Genomic DNA, 18,235 nt, shown 5'->3' on the forward strand with positions numbered 1-18,235 from the left:
TACCCAGGGTTAGTCAAGGATCTGGTTTTGAGCCTTGCACTGACCTGCTGTGCCTGAGATACCTGACAGGGGAGAATCTGCAGGTCCTGTCTCACTCCTTCCCTGCTCTCCATGGCCAGCACAGAGAGAGCTCCATTTTGGGATATCTTTGCAGTCTAGGGAGCATCAAGCTCCCTGGGTTTGCTGTTAGATCTGTGGTACTTGCTGAACTGCTGGGGCTGGTCTGTACTGGCGCCTGTGGCACTGGGAATGTCTGCCTGGTCAGCTCTCCCTCATGGCCGGTGTGAGCAGATGGATCTGGAAGCTCCTGGAGTGAATGAACAGCTCTCATTGAGGTGTGAATGGGCTGTGGCAGCAGGGAGCAGCGGCTCCAGACTCCACACGGCTGAATTCCTGCTCGGCACGCTTCATGTTTGCCACAGCTCAGCCCCAAGTGCTCACATTCCTGCTTTATTAGCTGAAGACACAACCCACTCTAGGAAAGCAAATAAAAACCTGGCACAGCTCCTGGGTTGTGCAAGGACTGAGTACATGGAGGAACAGTGTGTGTTTGTGTTCAGTGTGTCCAGCGGGCTGCTTGGAGCAGGATAATCAGGGCATTGAGAGCTATAGTTCACCAGCAGAGATATTCCCTTTTGCCTTTACAACCAGACCTGGAAGAAACCTGCTAAATTATTTTTCATCAAAAAGCCTAAACTGGTGTTTTCTCAGCTTTCTGTAGCTGGTAATGACATTTTTTGAATGAACATAGTAAGATGTTCTGTTTTTTCAGAACATAGTAAGATTGTGGGAATCCTGATTTAATTAATTAGCTTTCTTTGAATCTTGAAAAAAAATTGTAATGAAAAGTTCCTCTTTTTTTTTTTTTTTTTTTTTTTTTTTTTTTTTTTTTTGTTGTTGTTGTTGTTGTTGTTATTTTTATGAACTATCACAACTTTAGTTCCCAAACTACTTGGGCATATCCAAAACCCCATTTCCATTTAGGAAAAGGTTCCTCTATGTGAGCTTTACGCAGTTACTCCATGAAAGGTGGGAACTTGTGCTCAGCAGTTTCAAGGTGGCAAAGAAAAAGGGTCACTGGAGATGCTGAACAGCATCAGAGGTGGGAGATCCCTCTCCACAGCATCCCTGTCACTAACTGCCATCCCAAATCCTGGCCAGCAGCACCTGGAGCAGCGTCTGCTCTTCCCACTGGCTCCAGTCATGGCTGAACTGAGCCAATGTGTTCCCTGTCTCACCCACCACTGGGGCTTGATCTGCAGGAACCAACAGGATTGTTGGCTTCCAGTTTTTCTTCCAGCCCTGTTTCCAGTTGGTGTATTAAGTGTCCAAGGCATTGAATGGAAGGGTCACCCACACACACAGTGTCAAAGGGGAGCAGGGTAATCTGAAGCTGGAATCTCAGGTGGGAAAGGGGATGTGAAGAAGGGAGCTGGAATGGCACCAAGGGACCAGGGGAAGGACAAGGGAGTTATTCAGGGCCAGCAGGAGGGGACAGGAGGAATTAATGACCTGGGCAAGAAGGCTGGATCTCTGCTGAACCTCAGGCCTATTCTCCAGTATGATGAAATCTTTAAAGACATGACAGTGAGTGGCACTGTTCTGAATCCCTGTGGATTTAGGTATGGACCTGGTCATCTTGACTCAGCAGTGTGGCTGAGCAGGCTTGGCAGGCCACTGCTCCTGCCAGAGTTGTCTCTTGCAGACAATACCAGTGTGTGTTAAAGCCTGCACAAATCCTCTCCTAAAGGTTGTGGGGAGGGAACAGTCCGTCCTTGCTCGTGTCAATAATGATGTGACAGCTATGTGGCCTCCAGCTGGGATTGTGAACAAGCTCGTGGTTTGGGCAGGGTGTGGGAGAGCCAGGAGCAGGGAATTACAGTCTGGGCACTGTGCTCAGGGCTGGAGGGTCTCATCTCAGGGACCTCTCCATGTGGCTGGGGCTGGAGGCCCTGCTGGGATACAAGCAGATCTGTGGAACCCCCAGGAGTTGGTTCATGACCATTAAAGGGAAGTTCCTTCTTCTCCATTGGTGTGTTCTGCCTGGCCAGTGCCAAGCAGCTGCCTGTGGCTCAGGGGTGATGCTGGCACCAGTGGAGCCCCTCTGCCCGTGGCTCCCCAGGGAGATGATCCCTGTGCAGGGCACACTGGGCAGGAAGTGGCTCCTCTCTTTGTGCCAGGGCCTCGTGTCCTGTTACAGTGCCGCAGCCTGGCTTGGATTACAGGTGTGCAGTGTCAAGTGATCGGCATCAGCACTGCGCTTCTCCAGCCCAACTCATTGCTCCCAAACCCCTTTTCCAGCCTTGTGCCCTATCAAGTCTGGTTCTTTCCCAGAAATGAGTGCATGGAGGGTGGCTGAACAGGCTGGAACCAGCTGGCAGGGTCTCACAGACCCTGGAAGGAGGCTGAGCACCGCAGGGACAGACAGCAACCAAACAGAAATGAGCTGCTCCTCCCCACAGCCCTGTGAGAAATCACTGCAATCATCAGACTGCCCTGAACTTCTCCTGCTACGCTGCCTAATCCATCAGGAGAGCCAGCCAGTGACAGCTGTGTGACAGCTCTGGAAGCAGCTGGGGGGAACACCTGCAGAAGCCCACCAGGAGTCACTCAGAAAGGGGTGGCAGCAGCTTTCCTGCTGTGGGAAATGCTGTGCAGAAAGAAACACTTCCTGCCAGTCCTCCCATGGGTTCTGCTGGAGCCTGGTTCCCCCCCCCCCCACCAGGGCTTTCATCTGGGCTCAGAACAGACGCCCGTAAGCAGAGAAGCAGCCTAATTTATTTATGGTGTGCATTAACATTTATTCAGCTGGTGGCTGTGTGGGGAGAGGTGGCAACCTGAGAGGAGCCAGCCATTCCCTGCTGCCAGCTGACGTGGGACTGCTCCCTGCAGCCACAGACTCCTCCAGAATGTGGAGCTGAACGAATGTGGTGCTGTTTTACTAAGGGGGGAGGAAAGGATGAGTGTCCTGCTCCCACAAGAGCCAAGAAACCTCACTGAGGATGGCAGAGCAGCTGGAAAGCATATCAAACTCTGCTAGGAACAGAGCCAGGGGAGGGCATCTTGAGGTTTTAATTCAGTTTCATTGTAGAATTCCCTTTGGTCATCTCTCCTCATCCATCTGTGCTCACCACAGTGAAGAATACATGGTGGTAGGCAACATATTTGGTGATCAAAGCATTTTAGCAGGCCAAATGTGACACCAGAGCCTTCCCCACCCATCAACAGCTGCGTGATGAGGCTGTGTCCTGTGAGCACCTTCACACTATGTCCTGGAGGTCCTCCAGAGTGAGCCTCCACCTTCACCATCCAGGTGCTTTCCTGTGCACAGACTGAAGCTGCTGCTGTGTTCCAGCCTCACCACAACAATTTTAAATATCCCTCTTCAGGGTCTCCCTGAGGTGGGTTTAATATTCCCAATAAGTCCCTATTGATACTGGGGACACCTTGGCCCTCAGGTAGCACTTTTGTACCCACAGTTTGCACCCCTGTCATGTTAAGCCAGTATTACTGTAGAAAAAGCATCTTTAGAAAGGTAAACCAAAGGCCTTGTTCATTTAGAAATAATATTTAGACACCTGTGTGCATTGGAGCCATCATAACCCAGAGAGCTTTAAATGAGTGGATGCCTGTGTGCTGGCAATTTGGGAGTCACTGCACTCACTTCTTGGAGGCCTGGCAGTGTACACAGGCTGAGGGTCCAGCCTGATTGCATGGGAGTAAAATGGAAATATGAAAAGTCTTGTCAGCTCCAAACATCCCTCAGCAGTGTTGTAATCACATAATCAAGGCCAGCTCAGCTTGGTGTGATTTGTTTCATTATGAAACATAATTCTCCCTGGATTTTTAGTTGTTGCTTGCCCTCTATCCCCAAATGTGCCAGCTCACAGCAGAAATTAATGCTGGGGGTGGGGGGGAGAATCTGAGTGGGAAAGGGACCAAGACATTTAAATATTGGTTTACACGTGCTGAGTGTCTTTTGCTGAATTAGCGGGTGGGTTTCAAGTGCTGCCAAGCAAAATCCCTCTGGATGTGCTCATGCCAGGGGCTGGGCTGGCCAAGAGGCACTGATTTGTGCAGGGAATCAGAGCTCAATCTGTATTTCAGTAGTGGCAGGGAAATAGCAGGCAGCTGCTTTACTCCTCCTGAGGATTTGGCCCAGGGACACAGAGTCCTCATTTCAGGTTTGCTGGAATTTGGTCAGAGAGGTCCCAACCCTGGTGAATTTGTTTTTGAGGTGTGTTCATACAAAAAAATGTGGAAGATGAAATTCTGTGTTGAAAAGTGCTTATTTGAGAGCTGTGTTTGTTTCCAAGGCAGTCTGTCAGCCTTTCCCTGCACTGCCCTTTGTGGCAAGGACTAAGGGGCGCTCCCTGTGCCATGGCACCATTAGATGACCCTCTGGAATTCTGGTGGCTGGAGCCCTGGGTTTCCTGCACCCATGGGTGCCAGCCTGAAAATCTGCTTGGCTTTAATCCCGTTGTGAGCTCCCAGGTTCATTTTTACACATCTCTGTAGGGTTGTTTACCTGGAACCTGCAGCCCTCCTGCCCCTGACAGGATGTGCCAGTGTCAGTGCACAGCCAAAGGAATGTGCACTGTCTTGGAGGCAGGAGGAGTTTGTCTGCACTAGCAGCTCTGTGTGCACCCAAAATTCCCACACCTCATCCTCTTGCTTCTTTATCATGTGTTCTTCCATGTCCAGAAGTGACTGCCACAGTTCAAACCCCTGCTTGGCACCCGCCCACCCTGCAGCATCCAGGCCACGAACAGCCAAACTTCTGCTCTGCCATTACCCTCATGTTTCATTTCTTGGGAGCTAATTGACATTAACAGTGGCTTTGTTTAGCACTAAATACAGCCCCTGCCATCCCACTTGTCCCCAGGTGAGGTTGGCCTCTCTGGACACTGCTCCAGGCCACTCCACCTGGATAAACCTCCAGCCTTGGGCAAAGGGAGTCACTTCTCAGGGACAAATAAACCACACTGGCAGTTCATAGCCACCAAAGACAAGCTCTGATCAAACAGAAAATATCCAAGGAAAAGCACACACAGCCTGTTCCTTCCCAATTAAACATCATCCAGGTAAATCCACAGCTCTCAGGTGGGAGAGCTGGCGGGCTCGGACACCCCAAAAACTGCTTGTGTAAGCCCATACAACCTCCAGCTTCTTACCCAGGAAATAACTGGGGGAGGTGATTTCTCACATGATTTATGCTTGCTCTGCCCACCCCAGAGGCCACATTTTCCCCTGGGATACTTGGATCTGCTGAGATCAGGAATAACTGTTATTGATACCTAAATGTGGTGAACCCAAACAAGCTGCCTCTCAGACTGTGCACAAACACCCATCCTGGCCATTCCCTGCACTTCCAAAGAGCCAAAGGGCATAGAATTTTCATGGTTCACTAAGTAGTTAGGAGAGGATAATCATTAACCTGCTGAGGACAGTCTTTCTTTTGTGAGGCCCTTTATCAGGTGATCTTGCTCACAGACCTGGGGAGGATCTGGGTAAGGGAAGCAATGTTCTGTTCCCACAAAATCCCAACTGTCCCCAGTGTGGGAGGTGTCAGCACAGATGTGAGGTGTCTTTTTGCTGCCAGGTCAGGCCAGCCTGTTGGGTATAGAACTCTGGATTCATGTGGCTTTGACTGAGTTCCAGCCTAAAGCTCCCCAACATCCACATCCAGCTCTCCAGAGGTGCCTTTGCCATGGGAAACTTTGGATGTTTGCAGGCACAACTCACCATACAAGTCCTTTGCACTCAGCTTGGAGGCTCCCTCGGCTTTGCCCATGCTGCCACTGAAAAAGGAAGAAGGTACAAATCAACCATCAGCTCCCAAATATTTTTAACATCAGTTTTCACACAGCAGCTCTGCAGTGCCCAGAGGGACCAGCCCTTCCCTTCCTTGCAAAGCATTTCCTTGTGGGCCGTGCCGGCGGCTCCGGTGCAACCCTACCCGCTATTCCCACCACAGGCACATGTCACTGAACCCAGCGGTGGAAACAGGACACGGAGCAGCCCAGCCAGGCCTGTCCCCACTAGAGTTACCTTCACAGTGTCCCCTGGCAGGACAGCACTCTGGAGGGGCTGCATTAAGGACAGCAGCTCCCAGTGTGCCATAAGTGGGAGTTACAGGGAGACTCCCTCCATGTATTCCTGAGCCCACCTGAACCTGAGGCAGTACAGCAGCCAAGGTGATGATCCCTTCTCAATGGACATGTTGGACATGTATCCCTTGAAGGCAGGTGCTTGGATATAGAACATATCCCATGTAAGGGAAGGTGGAATTGTGTGAAAACAGTTGAGTTTTGGGGTGTCAAGTCTCTAAGCAGCACATGTAGGGCCACCCCCTGTGCATGGGTCATGGGTAGGAATGAGCACCCAGGAGATAACAGAGTTTTCTCTGGCAGAGGAGGAGCCAAGTGGGATCTGAGGTGCTGTGGCTGGGCTGTCCTGCACAGAGCAGTGAGCCCATGGGTGCCCAGGGGCTGCTTTGTGCTCTGTCACCATGTCCCCCTGAGGGCAGGCAGTGGATCAGGTGCTCATACCCAGTGCAGGAAGGAGGGAGAGAGCTGGAGGCTCTAGCTCCACTGGGAGGTTGCCATGGGCTGCTGGTGGAGAGGCTCCTGGTGTCCCTCTGCTCTCTCCACCTCATGTGCCACTATCAAACCCCAGTGCACAGGGCAGGTGATGTGTGAGGCAGTGCCAGCTTGTGAGGTGCCCAGGAGAGGTGAAACAAACACCAGGTACTTTGGGGATGAGTGGGACTGCTTGGAGTATCCTGAACAGTAGGAAGGTGCAGGGAGATCCTTACTTTGCTGAGCCGGGGTTGCTGTTGAGGGATCCCTTGTGACTCATGTTGCTTCACAGGCCAGGCAACTGCAGCAGAAGCACAAGAGACAGGGTCAGTGGTTATAGAATAGGCTCTCAGGTGATTTATCTGTGTGCATCCTGCCCTCCCTGCCTCCAAGCTGGGGTCTCCAAGCAGATCAAGCAGTCAGGTGAGTACAAGGGTGTTTCCTCCCTGTTCTCAGTCACCTCTCACTGCTCCAACCTAGGCTGAAGGTGACACATCCCAGGATGCTTTTTCAAAACCTATTTCCACCTCTCCCTCTTGCTCTTCCATTCCAGGCACACCCCAACTTTGTGACATTCCAGCACATCTTTTTCCAGCAGCACTGTCCTGCCTAAGGTTAACAGGGACTGAGGTGTCCTTTGCCTCCATGGTCTGTCCCAGATGCCTGTGCCCATGTGCTCATAGCTGTGTGTCCCAAGTCATTTTTCATGCCTAGAATGCCATTAGCTTTTGTTATGTGGTAATGTTAAGCTCTACACCAGCTGTTAAATTATCTTTACGAGGGGATTGACCACATAAAGAAAAATGGGATAACTAAATGCTGCTCCACTGGCAGCTCAGGGATGAAGGAAAATGTACTGCGGTGAGTGGTTAGTGAAAGGCAGACTGGATCAGCACAGATCATTTTCCTTTTCTTTCCAGTGAGAATTAGAATGTGGGAGAAGATGTGAGTGAGATCCAGGCACTGTTCTGACAGCATAACTGCAAGGGAAGAGAGACAAATCCTGAAAACAAGATATAATAAGATCTCGGGGAATTATTTGTTTTGGTATCCAAGCTCTTCACCTCTGCTGCATGTGTGAGCTGAAGGGAAGCCAAGGCAATGTCTTAAAATTTTTTTAAGTCTCTTTTGGAAAGTTCAGGGGCACTTCTGTGCCTGTGTCAGACCCTGCTTACCTCATGATAAGGTTGTCAGAATTCAAAGGTTTGGCTTTGAAATACTTGTTGCTGGCCTAAAGGAAAAAATTCCTCAGTGTCCTCAGTGGGATTTCCTGCAAGGGAACTGCTGAGTGTGCTTGGCATGTGCCAAGGGCTGCCATGACAGCTGTGGGCAGGCAGTGGAGCTTCCTCCAAGGGTTTGTCTTCACTGAATCTAGGCTAAAGTGTGTGTAATCCCCAGGGAACACTTTGGAGTCATCCCTGACACCTGGGATTTCCCCTCTGGAGGCTGACTATCTGCTGTAGGGCTTGTTGTATCATCAGCAGAGCTGCCCTAGATTCCTTACGTATCCGTATTTATTCCTCATGTTGGAACACTTGTGGTATTTTGCTCTGTGTGTTTCACCCTGAGGTGAGGGCAAAGAGAGTTTTCTCACGGATCTTATCAGAACTGTCAGTGGGATGTCAGAGGGATGCATTTATGAGGATGCTGGTGAAGTACTTGGCTGTACACAGACTGCATGGAGAACCCCGGCATGTTCTGGGCTCAGCCTTCCACCTTTCAGCCTGTTTTCTGTCACAGTAACACATTCAGCATGGACACACTGCTAGAAAAGACTCTCAAGTGCATTTTAGTAGCTAGCATGTTAAATTCCCCCTTTTTTGTCTCTCTTGTGGTTGATACTGAAATCTCTATGCACACCTATAAGAGATAAAAATTCATAATCCCATTAGAGTAGAAACTTGGTGGTCTGCCAACCCCTCTGAGTGTAATAAAACCCATCCCTGTGCCCAAGCTTGGATACCTGTGAATTTTTCCTCTGTTAATAGCTGTCTGCTGGTTTCCTTTTACATTCCTCAAACTGTTCCTATCTCCTGGATCTCTTTGTGCATTAGCATAAGATACTTGGAAAAGAGAACTTGGGCTCTTAAAACCCCTGCTCTGTTCTGTTTACTCTGTGCCACCCAATCACTTGAGTCCCACATGTGATGATAGCTGGGAGTGTTTCTGCATATTAGTGTCATATTTCTGGCTCCCTTTTTGTTACTGCCCCAGGGCCATGTCCTAATGTTCTGAAATCCAGGTTACTCCAGCAGGAATGTGTCACCAGGTTTGGCCTATGGAGCTCAGACCTGTCCCAGCCCCAGCTGTGAAGTGCCAGGAGGAACCAGGGATCCAGCTAAGGTCACCCTGGCTTTTATTTCTCCTTCCTATGCTGTGTCCAAAAAATAAACCTCTGGGATCTGCTCTTTGAGGAGCCCATCTGGGGCAGCCCAGGGTGGCTGCCAGAGGTGCAGACTCCATGGCAGTGGCAGAGGAGTCTGGTTTCATGGGTGAAGCAGGACCAGCCCTGAATTCTTCATCTCATGGTGATTAATAAAGTCCTGATGGGATCAGCTGGTGTCCCCAAATGATAAGCTAGCCTGGAAGGCTTCCTCTCTTCCGGGGTGCCTGTGTCCCAAAGAGGCCATGAAACTGGAAACAGTGCACACACCTGCCAAGTCAGCAGGTCCTTATCATGCTGGGCTCCCTTTTCTTTGTTTATTCCTGCTATTTTCCTATTTGCCCTTTGCTCAGCTCTCCCCACTGTGTTCAGGCCGTGGCTGTGCTCAGCCTTGTGCCGGTCACAGTGAAGGTGTGGTGTGGTGAAACCAGGATGGAGCCTCATGCCAAAGCTTTTAATTTGGCCTTAATTGCCAGATATTAATTGAATCTGAACTGGAAGACTGCAGGGGGGAAGGGCACATTCCTAAGGGGTTGGAGACTTTCTAATGAATCTGCTAAATCAAGAGGTAGCTGGGCTTGTGAAAGGTGAAGGAGGGCTAAGAGCACTTCACCTGAAATGTGGACAGAACCAAGACACGAGAGATGAAGCTGTGGGCTGGCCGTCCCTGGGTTCTCTCTCCCCTTGGGAGCATCCTTAAGAGCTCCCACAGTCTGCAGCCTCAGCCAGATGTTGTCTTCTCCCTGCCCTGATTAGAGGGTTCTGCTCTCCCCCTTATCTCCCAGCAGGTGTGGCTGCTGCCTCCTCCTTCCCCAGCGGGAGCAGCGTAGGAAGGGAGGTGAGACACAAGTGTCACCATGCCGTGTGTGGCTGTGCAGGTATTAACTTTGAGTCTGCCTACTCAAAGCCAATTTCAAGACCATCTCCCACCCTTTTGCTGGTGCAGGGCAGAGTCTCTGCTTGGGTCACCAAGCAAGGCAGCTGAGCCTTGCACACAAGCATGGTATGGAATGAGATACAGACTCCAGGAGCTAAGCCAGGCTCAAATTCAGTCCGCTTCCACAGGAGCAACTACAAGGAAGCTAAACTGCATGGCTAAAGCCTAGCACCTTGATCTGGCCCAGGCCAGGAGGTCCCAGAGGGACTTAGGGAGGCCAGCCCAAATCAGTGCTGAAGGCCATCAAGGTGGGTGAAGACATGTTGTACTTTAAAGCACAGGAAGCCCCACTCCCTGACTTTCCGGCCAGTCTTATCCTTGGAGGTCAAATATCCTCCCAAAGACACGTGGAGCCGTGACAGGAGCCTGGCATTGTCTGCACCACATTTCTGTACTTTTATAGCAAATGGAAGCTGGCCATGCATTGTTTTGGCTTTCTCTGAGTCTCTTTGAAGAGGGAGCTGTGACATTGATCCCTCTTCTCCAAGGGTGGAGAAGCACTTTGTGAAAGGAAAAAGTAATATCTCTTTCTCCTCTCTGGGCTGATCTCTGCTATTGTTTTACTTTATTTTTATTAGGTATAGTTCTCCCTTATCTGCTGTGGTCAGACTTCTTATAGGGCATGGAAAGGACATGAAAAATTCTGGATTCTGGGCAAAGACTGGACAATGTGCAAATGTGAAATACTAGTGGGGTTTTTAGGGCTATTATTATTATTATCATCACTGTTAATAACAGCAGCATCTGCTGTTTGTGGGTTTTTCTCTTCATGGGTCTAAGTCCTTTAAGACTGAGACTGGGTTTGTTGGTATCAGAGAATATTAGGATGTGATTGTAGCAGCAAGGATTTATGCTTGTCAAAACAGAACAGTTTTTGCTGGCACAGTAGAAAAACATGGCAGAACCCCTAAAAACCTTAAACTAAGTGACTTGGAGTAACACCAAGGTTTTCCAAGTATATTCTAACCCTTGCCTGTGTTTCCATCAGTCATGCCACCAAAATCTGCCTGGGCCAACAGGACTTCTGAATTCCCCACCAGCCATGCTGAAGGGAATCTCTGCAGCAAGAGGTGATGGGGCTTGGGCACGGGGGAGATCCCTGGGATGGAAATGCTCCCTGGGATCCTGCCTGGGGTAAGGGGTCCAATGTAGCCCTGCTGTCTGTGTGTGTATCCTGTGCCAGGGGGATGGGCCAGGCAGAAATGCTGGACTGGCAGCAGCCTTGGCAGTAACATAAAGCTCAGGAAGAAACATGAGCTGGCCACCACACGATGTTATCTCTCAGACTTCTCAGGCCCACAAAAGCTGTCTGTTAGGGCTGCTGAGTGTTTTCCTACAGGAATGTCACACTGGAGAAAGCTGTTTGAGGGGCTGTGCTGTAAAGCTTGGGCTGCTTGGATTCACAGGAGAGCAAAGGAAGCACAGGCACTGTGTTGTGCGTGTGTCCTGCACTCCTCCAGCCCCTGGGAGTATCCCACCAGTTGCCACAATCTATCCTACCCTCTCTGATGGTATAGCAGGAGCTGGCAGGTAGGGAAGGCCACAATCCCACATCAATCCACTAACAAAACACCTTTTGGGCATTAGTGAGGCACTGGGATATGTGTGCTCAGGGCTCCTCATGAGACACCAAGAGTCCTAAATTCACACAGCCTGTGTTTAGAGCCTGGTTTAGATCTCTCAAAGTGGTTGTGAGAGGGACCCCAGGAGCTATGGTTGACTTGAGGACTTCACATGGGTCTCTGGTCTCCTGGAACCACTCTTCTCGTGCTTTTAGTTTCTTTTCTGAACCTGCCCATAAGGATGGCTTCAGGGCTCGCCAGGAGAAACTCAGGGTCTCTGCCAGGAACATGCACTCATAAAAAAAATAATCTTTGGGTTAGTCAGAAAGCATCAGGAAATGCAAATCCCGAGCAGAGAGGCTGACAGCCAGAGGAACAGGTTGTTGTTTTTCCTTGGAGAAGCAAGCCAAGATCTTGTCCCATCCAAAATTTCCAAACCCCGTTTTTGCAAAATCAGGCCTTGGTTGTTCAGCAGGACCAAGTCAGAACACCACTACTTAGAAAGTGGCAAGTCCTCTGCTTTTTCCTTCTTCCACCCTTTCAAGTTACCTTTACAGTGATGGAGCCACTCAGGATCATGGGTCCCTTTGGAAAGACACAGGCCTATGGAAGGAGGGGAGTGGAGTTGCAGGGTGTGTGTGGCACGTGCCACATTCCAGCAGGGGCAGTCCCCAGGTACAACCTGCCAGGTGTCTGAAGGATACACTCCCTGCTCTGCACATCACATTGTTCACATTGTGGAGATTCTCCAGAAGACAAGCACCTGGATAAATATAACCCAGCCCAACAGGTCTGGGCAGAGAGGAACCAAATGTTCTTCAGCCTCCGCGGCAGAAGTGGCAGCCGCTCATTTGGACTGAGGCATCTCAGACCTACAGCCACCCCCATACCAGCTTTGGTGGATCTTGACCCCCATTTGAATCCCATCTGGATTTCCTGTTGGTCTCCAAGGGGCTGAAATGGAGCCTTGGGAGCTCAGGAACACAAACTGGCACTACAGAGCAAAAGTGCCAATATTTACATATTCCTGATTGGAGATTCATGAACTGCCTACAGAGAGAATGTGTCCATGGTGATCCACAAGCAGACCTTAATTTAGGTCCCAGTCCAGAGTCCAGTGGCACTGCAGGCCATTGGTGCCCACAGGCTGGAGTGGGAAAGGAAAGATCTGAACCAACCAAATATTCCTGCCAGAAAGTAAAACATTCCTCCCAGAGCTACAACCAAAAACAAGTCTGGACAGCGCCCTGCTCTATAAATACCCAGGGAAAATGCACAAATGGCTACAGTTTTCAAGATCTTGGGAAAAAAATGGAAGCTGGCTCCACTACCCCTCAGAAAGACTTGTTTGCAGAGTCTGGTGCCGAGTCACAGCTCCTGGATTTACACCTTTCCTCTCTGTTGGAGGAATTCTGCAGGAGCTGGGTGGAAGGAAAACAGGGAGCAGGTTTGGGCTTGCTGTGTGTCTTGACAGGGGTTCCAAGGTGAGCATTTTCCATGCTTGGGCTGCAGTTTAGAAAGCTAGAGAGCCAGGCCCAGAAACAGCACATTAAATATTAATGGATGCCTTTGGAAAGATGGAAGAACATGAATGAGCATTCCTTACATAAAACCTCATTAAATGGTTTAAATTAAAAGACCCCAGCTCAAAACTACCCGACAGGGAGAAAGTGTCATGTGAGTCACTTGTACTGCCCAGGAAGAAAAACCAGCATGACGCGTTCCCTTGGCTTCCTGGGAAGAGAGGAGTTTTGTGAGGAAATTTGTAGCTTTTTCCCCTCTGTCCTGTTTTTGTTTTGTGCCCACACCTTCTGTGACCTAATCCTGTCCCTAGCACCACCCAGCTCCTGGGAGGTGGGAGCCAAGGAGCTGTGGGAGGCTGGAGCTGGCCGTGGGACTGTCTAGGCAGGATGCAAGGGAAAGGCTGGATGGCTCCAGAGCCGCCAGGACCTGTGGGTGTAGCATGCCTGGTATCCAGAAGTTTGCTGAAGAAAGCACTGGTTGTTGTCACGCTGAAGGTTTCTCTGCTCTGCATCCTTATTGAACTCACAACCCCCCAAAATTATCCCCTTTTCCCAGCCTGGTGCTGTACTCTGGGCACTGGTTCACCAGCAGCAAGAGGTTTAAAGCTGTGATTTTCAGACATGGGAAGGATTTCATACTTTTGATGAAAGGGAAGCTTTTTCTTTTCTCTGTCTAGAAATCAAGACTCAGAGATCAGGCCAGTAAAAATAGGGAGTGACTCTGCCTGTGCGTGTCATATTCCAGAGCAGGACGGATAACAGCCGAGCCCGGCCTGGAGAAGGGCATTAATCTGTGTTCAGGCAAAACACCAAAATCCTGAAACTGGCTGTATGCTCGTGTTCCTGGCTGCAGGCACCAGCTCTCAGAGCTGTTCCTCATGTGCACCTCCTGCAGAGCTGGAATATTTCTCTGATGGCTTTTGCAAGCTCGAAGGCATCTGTGGAACAGCTGGGAGACTTGGTGAAAGGCTGGCGTCGGTGGGGATTGCAGACTGCCCAGCCCTGGAAGTGTCCAAGGCCAGGCTGGATGGGGCTTGGAGCACCCTGGTCTATGGGGAGGTGTCCCTGCCCATTGCAGGGGGTGGAACTGGGTGGGCTTTAAGGTCCCTTCCAGCCCAAACCATCCCAGAATCTGAGAGGATGGGCTAAAGCTTGGATGGAGTTGTGAGGGTTCCTGTTGTGTCCCTACTGCTTCCCACAGTAATGTCACAGCTCTGATGGACAGAAGCACAGTGGAGTGGTGTTTGTCATGGTGGGATTTCCAGGAACAAAGCTCAGGACTGTGACATCCGTGCTGGAAGGTGGTGCTCTGTTTATGCAAAGCACCCACAACAAGATTGCTCCTTCCAGAAGCTTCAAAGCTGCCTGGTCCAACAGGGACCATGCTGATATCCCCTGGGTGATCCTGGTGGGGATCAATAATTTCTCACTAGGTGTGGGTGTACAGGTAGGGAACAGGTTGACCTTGCTGTTTGAGCTAATCACTCAAGTGTCTTAATTTTCCATTAGATGACTGCTGTAATGTGTAAGAACACAGTGCCCTCCTCACATCAATCCTGTGCAGTCCCTACAGCCAGCCTCAGCATTCCTGCCTCCTTACCCCTAACAGGACTGTAAAGCCCAACAGATGCATTTGGCAGGCAGACTCATTTTCCACAGTAATTCCCAACCTTTAGCCCCAGGCAGAGCATGATACACCTGACCATCCTTGCCTAGCTACTTCCAGCCCAAACTGGGCTGAAAAGCACCAAGCAAAGCTGGGGTTGTGGCTGGTTCCTCATCGCCTCAGGAGGGGCAAGAGGGAGTCTTGTTTGTCAGTGCACTCCCCGTGCTGACTGGTTCATGAGCAAGAGAGAGCAGCTGAGATCCAAGGGACCTTTCCACTACCTCCTCCTAAGGAAGGGCATTTTTGGTCACTCCCTGAAATGCTGATTCACTTCCCTGGCAGAAATTCAGGCATGTAGCAGGGCTGTTGGTGTGCCAAGAGCTTTTTCTCTATTAGAGAAAAGCTGTTATTAGGCTCAGAGCCACTTTGGGGCCAGGTTTAGCTTCAGTTTGTCTCCAGCAATGTCAGCTCAAACTCTCTGGGGTTAGATGAAGATTGGTAAATCTGCAGAAGTAATTGGGTAATCTGAACTAAAAATCCTTTTCTGCCTAGGTAGGAAAGTCACAACATCCCATCTTTCCCCAAAGAAAGGGAGAGGGTTGCAGCCCATCTCCCTCTGCCCATACCAGGGAGGAGCTATTCCACTCTGCTCCTGTTCCAAATCTTTGTCCATAGAAACAGGGGTTTGGAGCTTGGGAAGTTTCATTTCCTGCTCTAAAACTCATCCTGGGCTTTTTGTTGGGAGGGTGGGGCAGAAGAATTAAGGGAGGAGATTCATCTCTTAAAAATCCCATTTGATATTTAAGGCTTTTCCAGCCTTTTTAAGCTAATGATGACAACATTCACTGCTATCTCTTCCCATCCTATGTTGTGCTTCCTACTCATATCCTGCCTGGGTATTTTTGGCTATTTGTAACAATTCATTTGAGCTAAACTTGGCACATGGAAAATCGGCTCTGAGTGTCACTGCAGGAAAACATCCAGTTTAACCAGCTCAGTGGTGGCTCCTGGAGATGTGGTGGGGCTCAGGTCAGTTTTTGGTCTGAAAACATCACTTGAGCTTTTGTAGTAGTAGTCTATTGTAGCTTTTTCCTTCTGTAGTTGGTATTTTCATATATATTATCATGGTAGATAAAATTTTAAATGGAAAAATGGTGATTTATCCCTTCCCATTCACCTCTGAAAGGCAGAAATGGGAGTTCATGCAAAGGGATTTCTGCTGTCCATCACTGATTTGTTTTACATGCAAAATGCTGAAAATTTTGGATTTTAACAGAGTCCCTATAGGAACCATAATATCCATTGATGGTACAAAACATGTTCTACTTCAAAATACTCACACCCAGCTGAAGGATGCCCTGCTCTGTTTGTGGGGTCAGAAGACAAGATGTACAGTCACAGGAAATCACTGGGTTGATTTCCAATGTTTGGGCTTTCAGTGAAGCTGTGGATGGGACCACAGAAGGGTTTTTCAGCCTGAACATCCAGTTACCCAGTAACCAAAACAGTCCCAGGAGAGCTCATTCCAAAACCAAAATAAACCCCATTCCCTTTGCCCTTTGTTCTGTATAGAATAGAAGGATGTGTGAGGCTGGGTTTATCAAAATAATTCAAATGGCAGTTTCTAATCTTGCGGTACAGAATTGTTTTAACAATCTTGCCACAAAAAAAAAATTTAATCTCTTGCAAGGGCGAGGAGGAAAAAGCACAATTGGTCCATGCAGAGGCTGGGATGGGAGTCTGAGCTGGGCTAGGAGGAACCAGACTGATTCCAGGGCTGGGAAGGGGAGAGAAGAGTTTCCTGCAGTGCCTTAGAGAGGAAAGGCTTCTCTGGCCACTACTGTGTGCCCACAGGGTCTTTGGCATGGAGATTTCCAGTTCCAAAGGCTAAAGCTGTGCAGGGCACATGAAGGACAGAGTTTCTGCTCTGGAAACCCCAGCACTGTGGAGCAGGTTTGTCCAGGGAGGTTGTGCCACCTCATTCTTGGAGATTTTCAAGAACAGCAGGAGTGAACTGTGCAGCCTGCTCACCTCACCAGAGGTGACCCTGGTTGAGGTTGGACTTGAGATCTCCTGAGGTGTCTTCTGGCCTGGATAACCCTGTAATCCTCAGAGGAGGGGATGAAAGGAGCAAGAAATCCCTTTTATGCCAGGTGGGCAAGGTGTGTGTGGAAGGATTGGGGCAGCTGGCACGCAGTGGGGCCAGCACAGGCCACGTGGGTGCTCCTGCAGCCAAAGGGGAGCCAGGTGGTGTTACCATGACCTGGGGTTTAAAACCACTGAACTCTCCTTGCTGGCCTGACTGTCACTGGGGTTTGATCCTTAAATGAGCCACAGGTTTATGCATCCTCTCTGGAGCAGAGAAGGGCTGGCAGGAGCAGAGTTGTGCCTGAACATGCACACTGGAGAACCTGGCATATTCTGGGAAGGTTGTTCTGAAGGGAGGGACAGGGGGCCCTGAGAGCACAGGAATATCTGTGGTTTGGGAAGGACAAAGGGCTGTTCCTGGTGCTCCCCAGCCAGGTGCTCCTGAATCCTGCCCTGGGGCCTACAGCTGAGCTCATGGATGCTCAGGGATGTCATGAGCTACCCAAGTGCTCCTTTAGCTTGAGTTGTCAGGAGGATTCCAAGAGAAGGAGCTGTGTGTCCATCACCCACATGGCACTGGAGCAGAGCATGGCCTCTGTGGGCAGCATCCTGGCAGCCACAGGCACCTGGCAAGGGCAGATCATGTTGGAAGCAGCTCTGGGAAAATTCCAGGGACTGCTGAGGATGGTGGCAGCCCAGATCTCCCCCATAACCTTCTCCTGCTCCACATCATCCTTCTCACCTCTGACTGTTTGCTCACCAGCTGTTGGCAGGCAGGGAGAAGGGATTGAGGAGCAGGAGTGTCTCCAGGCTCGTGCCAGGTGTGGAGCAGATGTTCTGGGACCTGTCTGGTCTAGCCTGCACGTGGCTGTGGCACCACTTTGGCTGCTTGGCTCGTTTCAGGCCTCCCTTCCTGGGCTCTGACTAAACCTGTACAACATTTCCTTCCACTGAACAGTCACTGAGGCCAGAGCTCCTCTCCTCCCTTCCATCCTCCCCTAGGTTCAGAGGAGCCAGGAGCAGCTGCCTGAACGTGGGGTGGTCTATCACCTCTCCCATCACCTGCCCTTAGTTCTGCTTGGTGGCAGGCTGGGGACACACATGGCTGCAACACTCATGGATACCTGGAGGAGAAACCAGGAACAGGACAGAAGCACAGGAAGCCTCTCTGCATTTCCCAGCCTCCAGCAGTGAGAGTGAAGAGCTCCTGGTGCCCTTTTCCATCCCTGAATTTCTCCAACTGCATTTGCCCAAGCTCTGTAAACACTGGCCATCCTGAATGGCCTGTGGCATGATGCTCCGTGCTTGGCTCTGCACGGTGCTCTCAGCCACCTCCTTTTGTTCCTGCTGCACTCACCAGCTGCTGGTTTCATGGGATGCCCCCCAGCTGTGTCAGCAGGAAGCAGCTGGTCCCTCATTCCCTGTCTCCATGCCACAGGCTGTATCACAGATCTCAAGGAGAGCAGCATCTCAGTGTCCCACTCCCAAGCTGAAGAGCACTGGAAGTTTCAGGGCTGAAGTCACAGATACAAAGGCTGCTCCTGGTTTGCTTTTA

The 18,235-nt window shown here is 50.2% G+C and overlaps 1 protein-coding gene across 1 annotated transcript in view; it reads right to left on the reverse strand.

Annotated features, from left to right (window-relative positions):
• The window catches only part of EPS8L2 (EPS8 like 2), a 47,147-nt gene that overhangs the window by 21,730 nt on the left and 7,182 nt on the right, over positions 1-18,235 (reverse strand). The window contains exons 2-3 of the mRNA XM_058026127.1: positions 6,818-6,882; positions 5,746-5,801 (exon numbers count right to left, since the gene is read on the reverse strand). Coding sequence (XP_057882110.1) covers positions 5,746-5,801; positions 6,818-6,861 — 100 coding nt within the window. The 5' untranslated portion in view covers positions 6,862-6,882. The remainder of the gene's footprint in view (positions 1-5,745; positions 5,802-6,817; positions 6,883-18,235) is intronic.

This window comes from Melospiza georgiana, chromosome 6 (assembly GCF_028018845.1).
Source record: "Melospiza georgiana isolate bMelGeo1 chromosome 6, bMelGeo1.pri, whole genome shotgun sequence".
Lineage (NCBI taxonomy): Eukaryota > Metazoa > Chordata > Aves > Passeriformes > Passerellidae > Melospiza > Melospiza georgiana.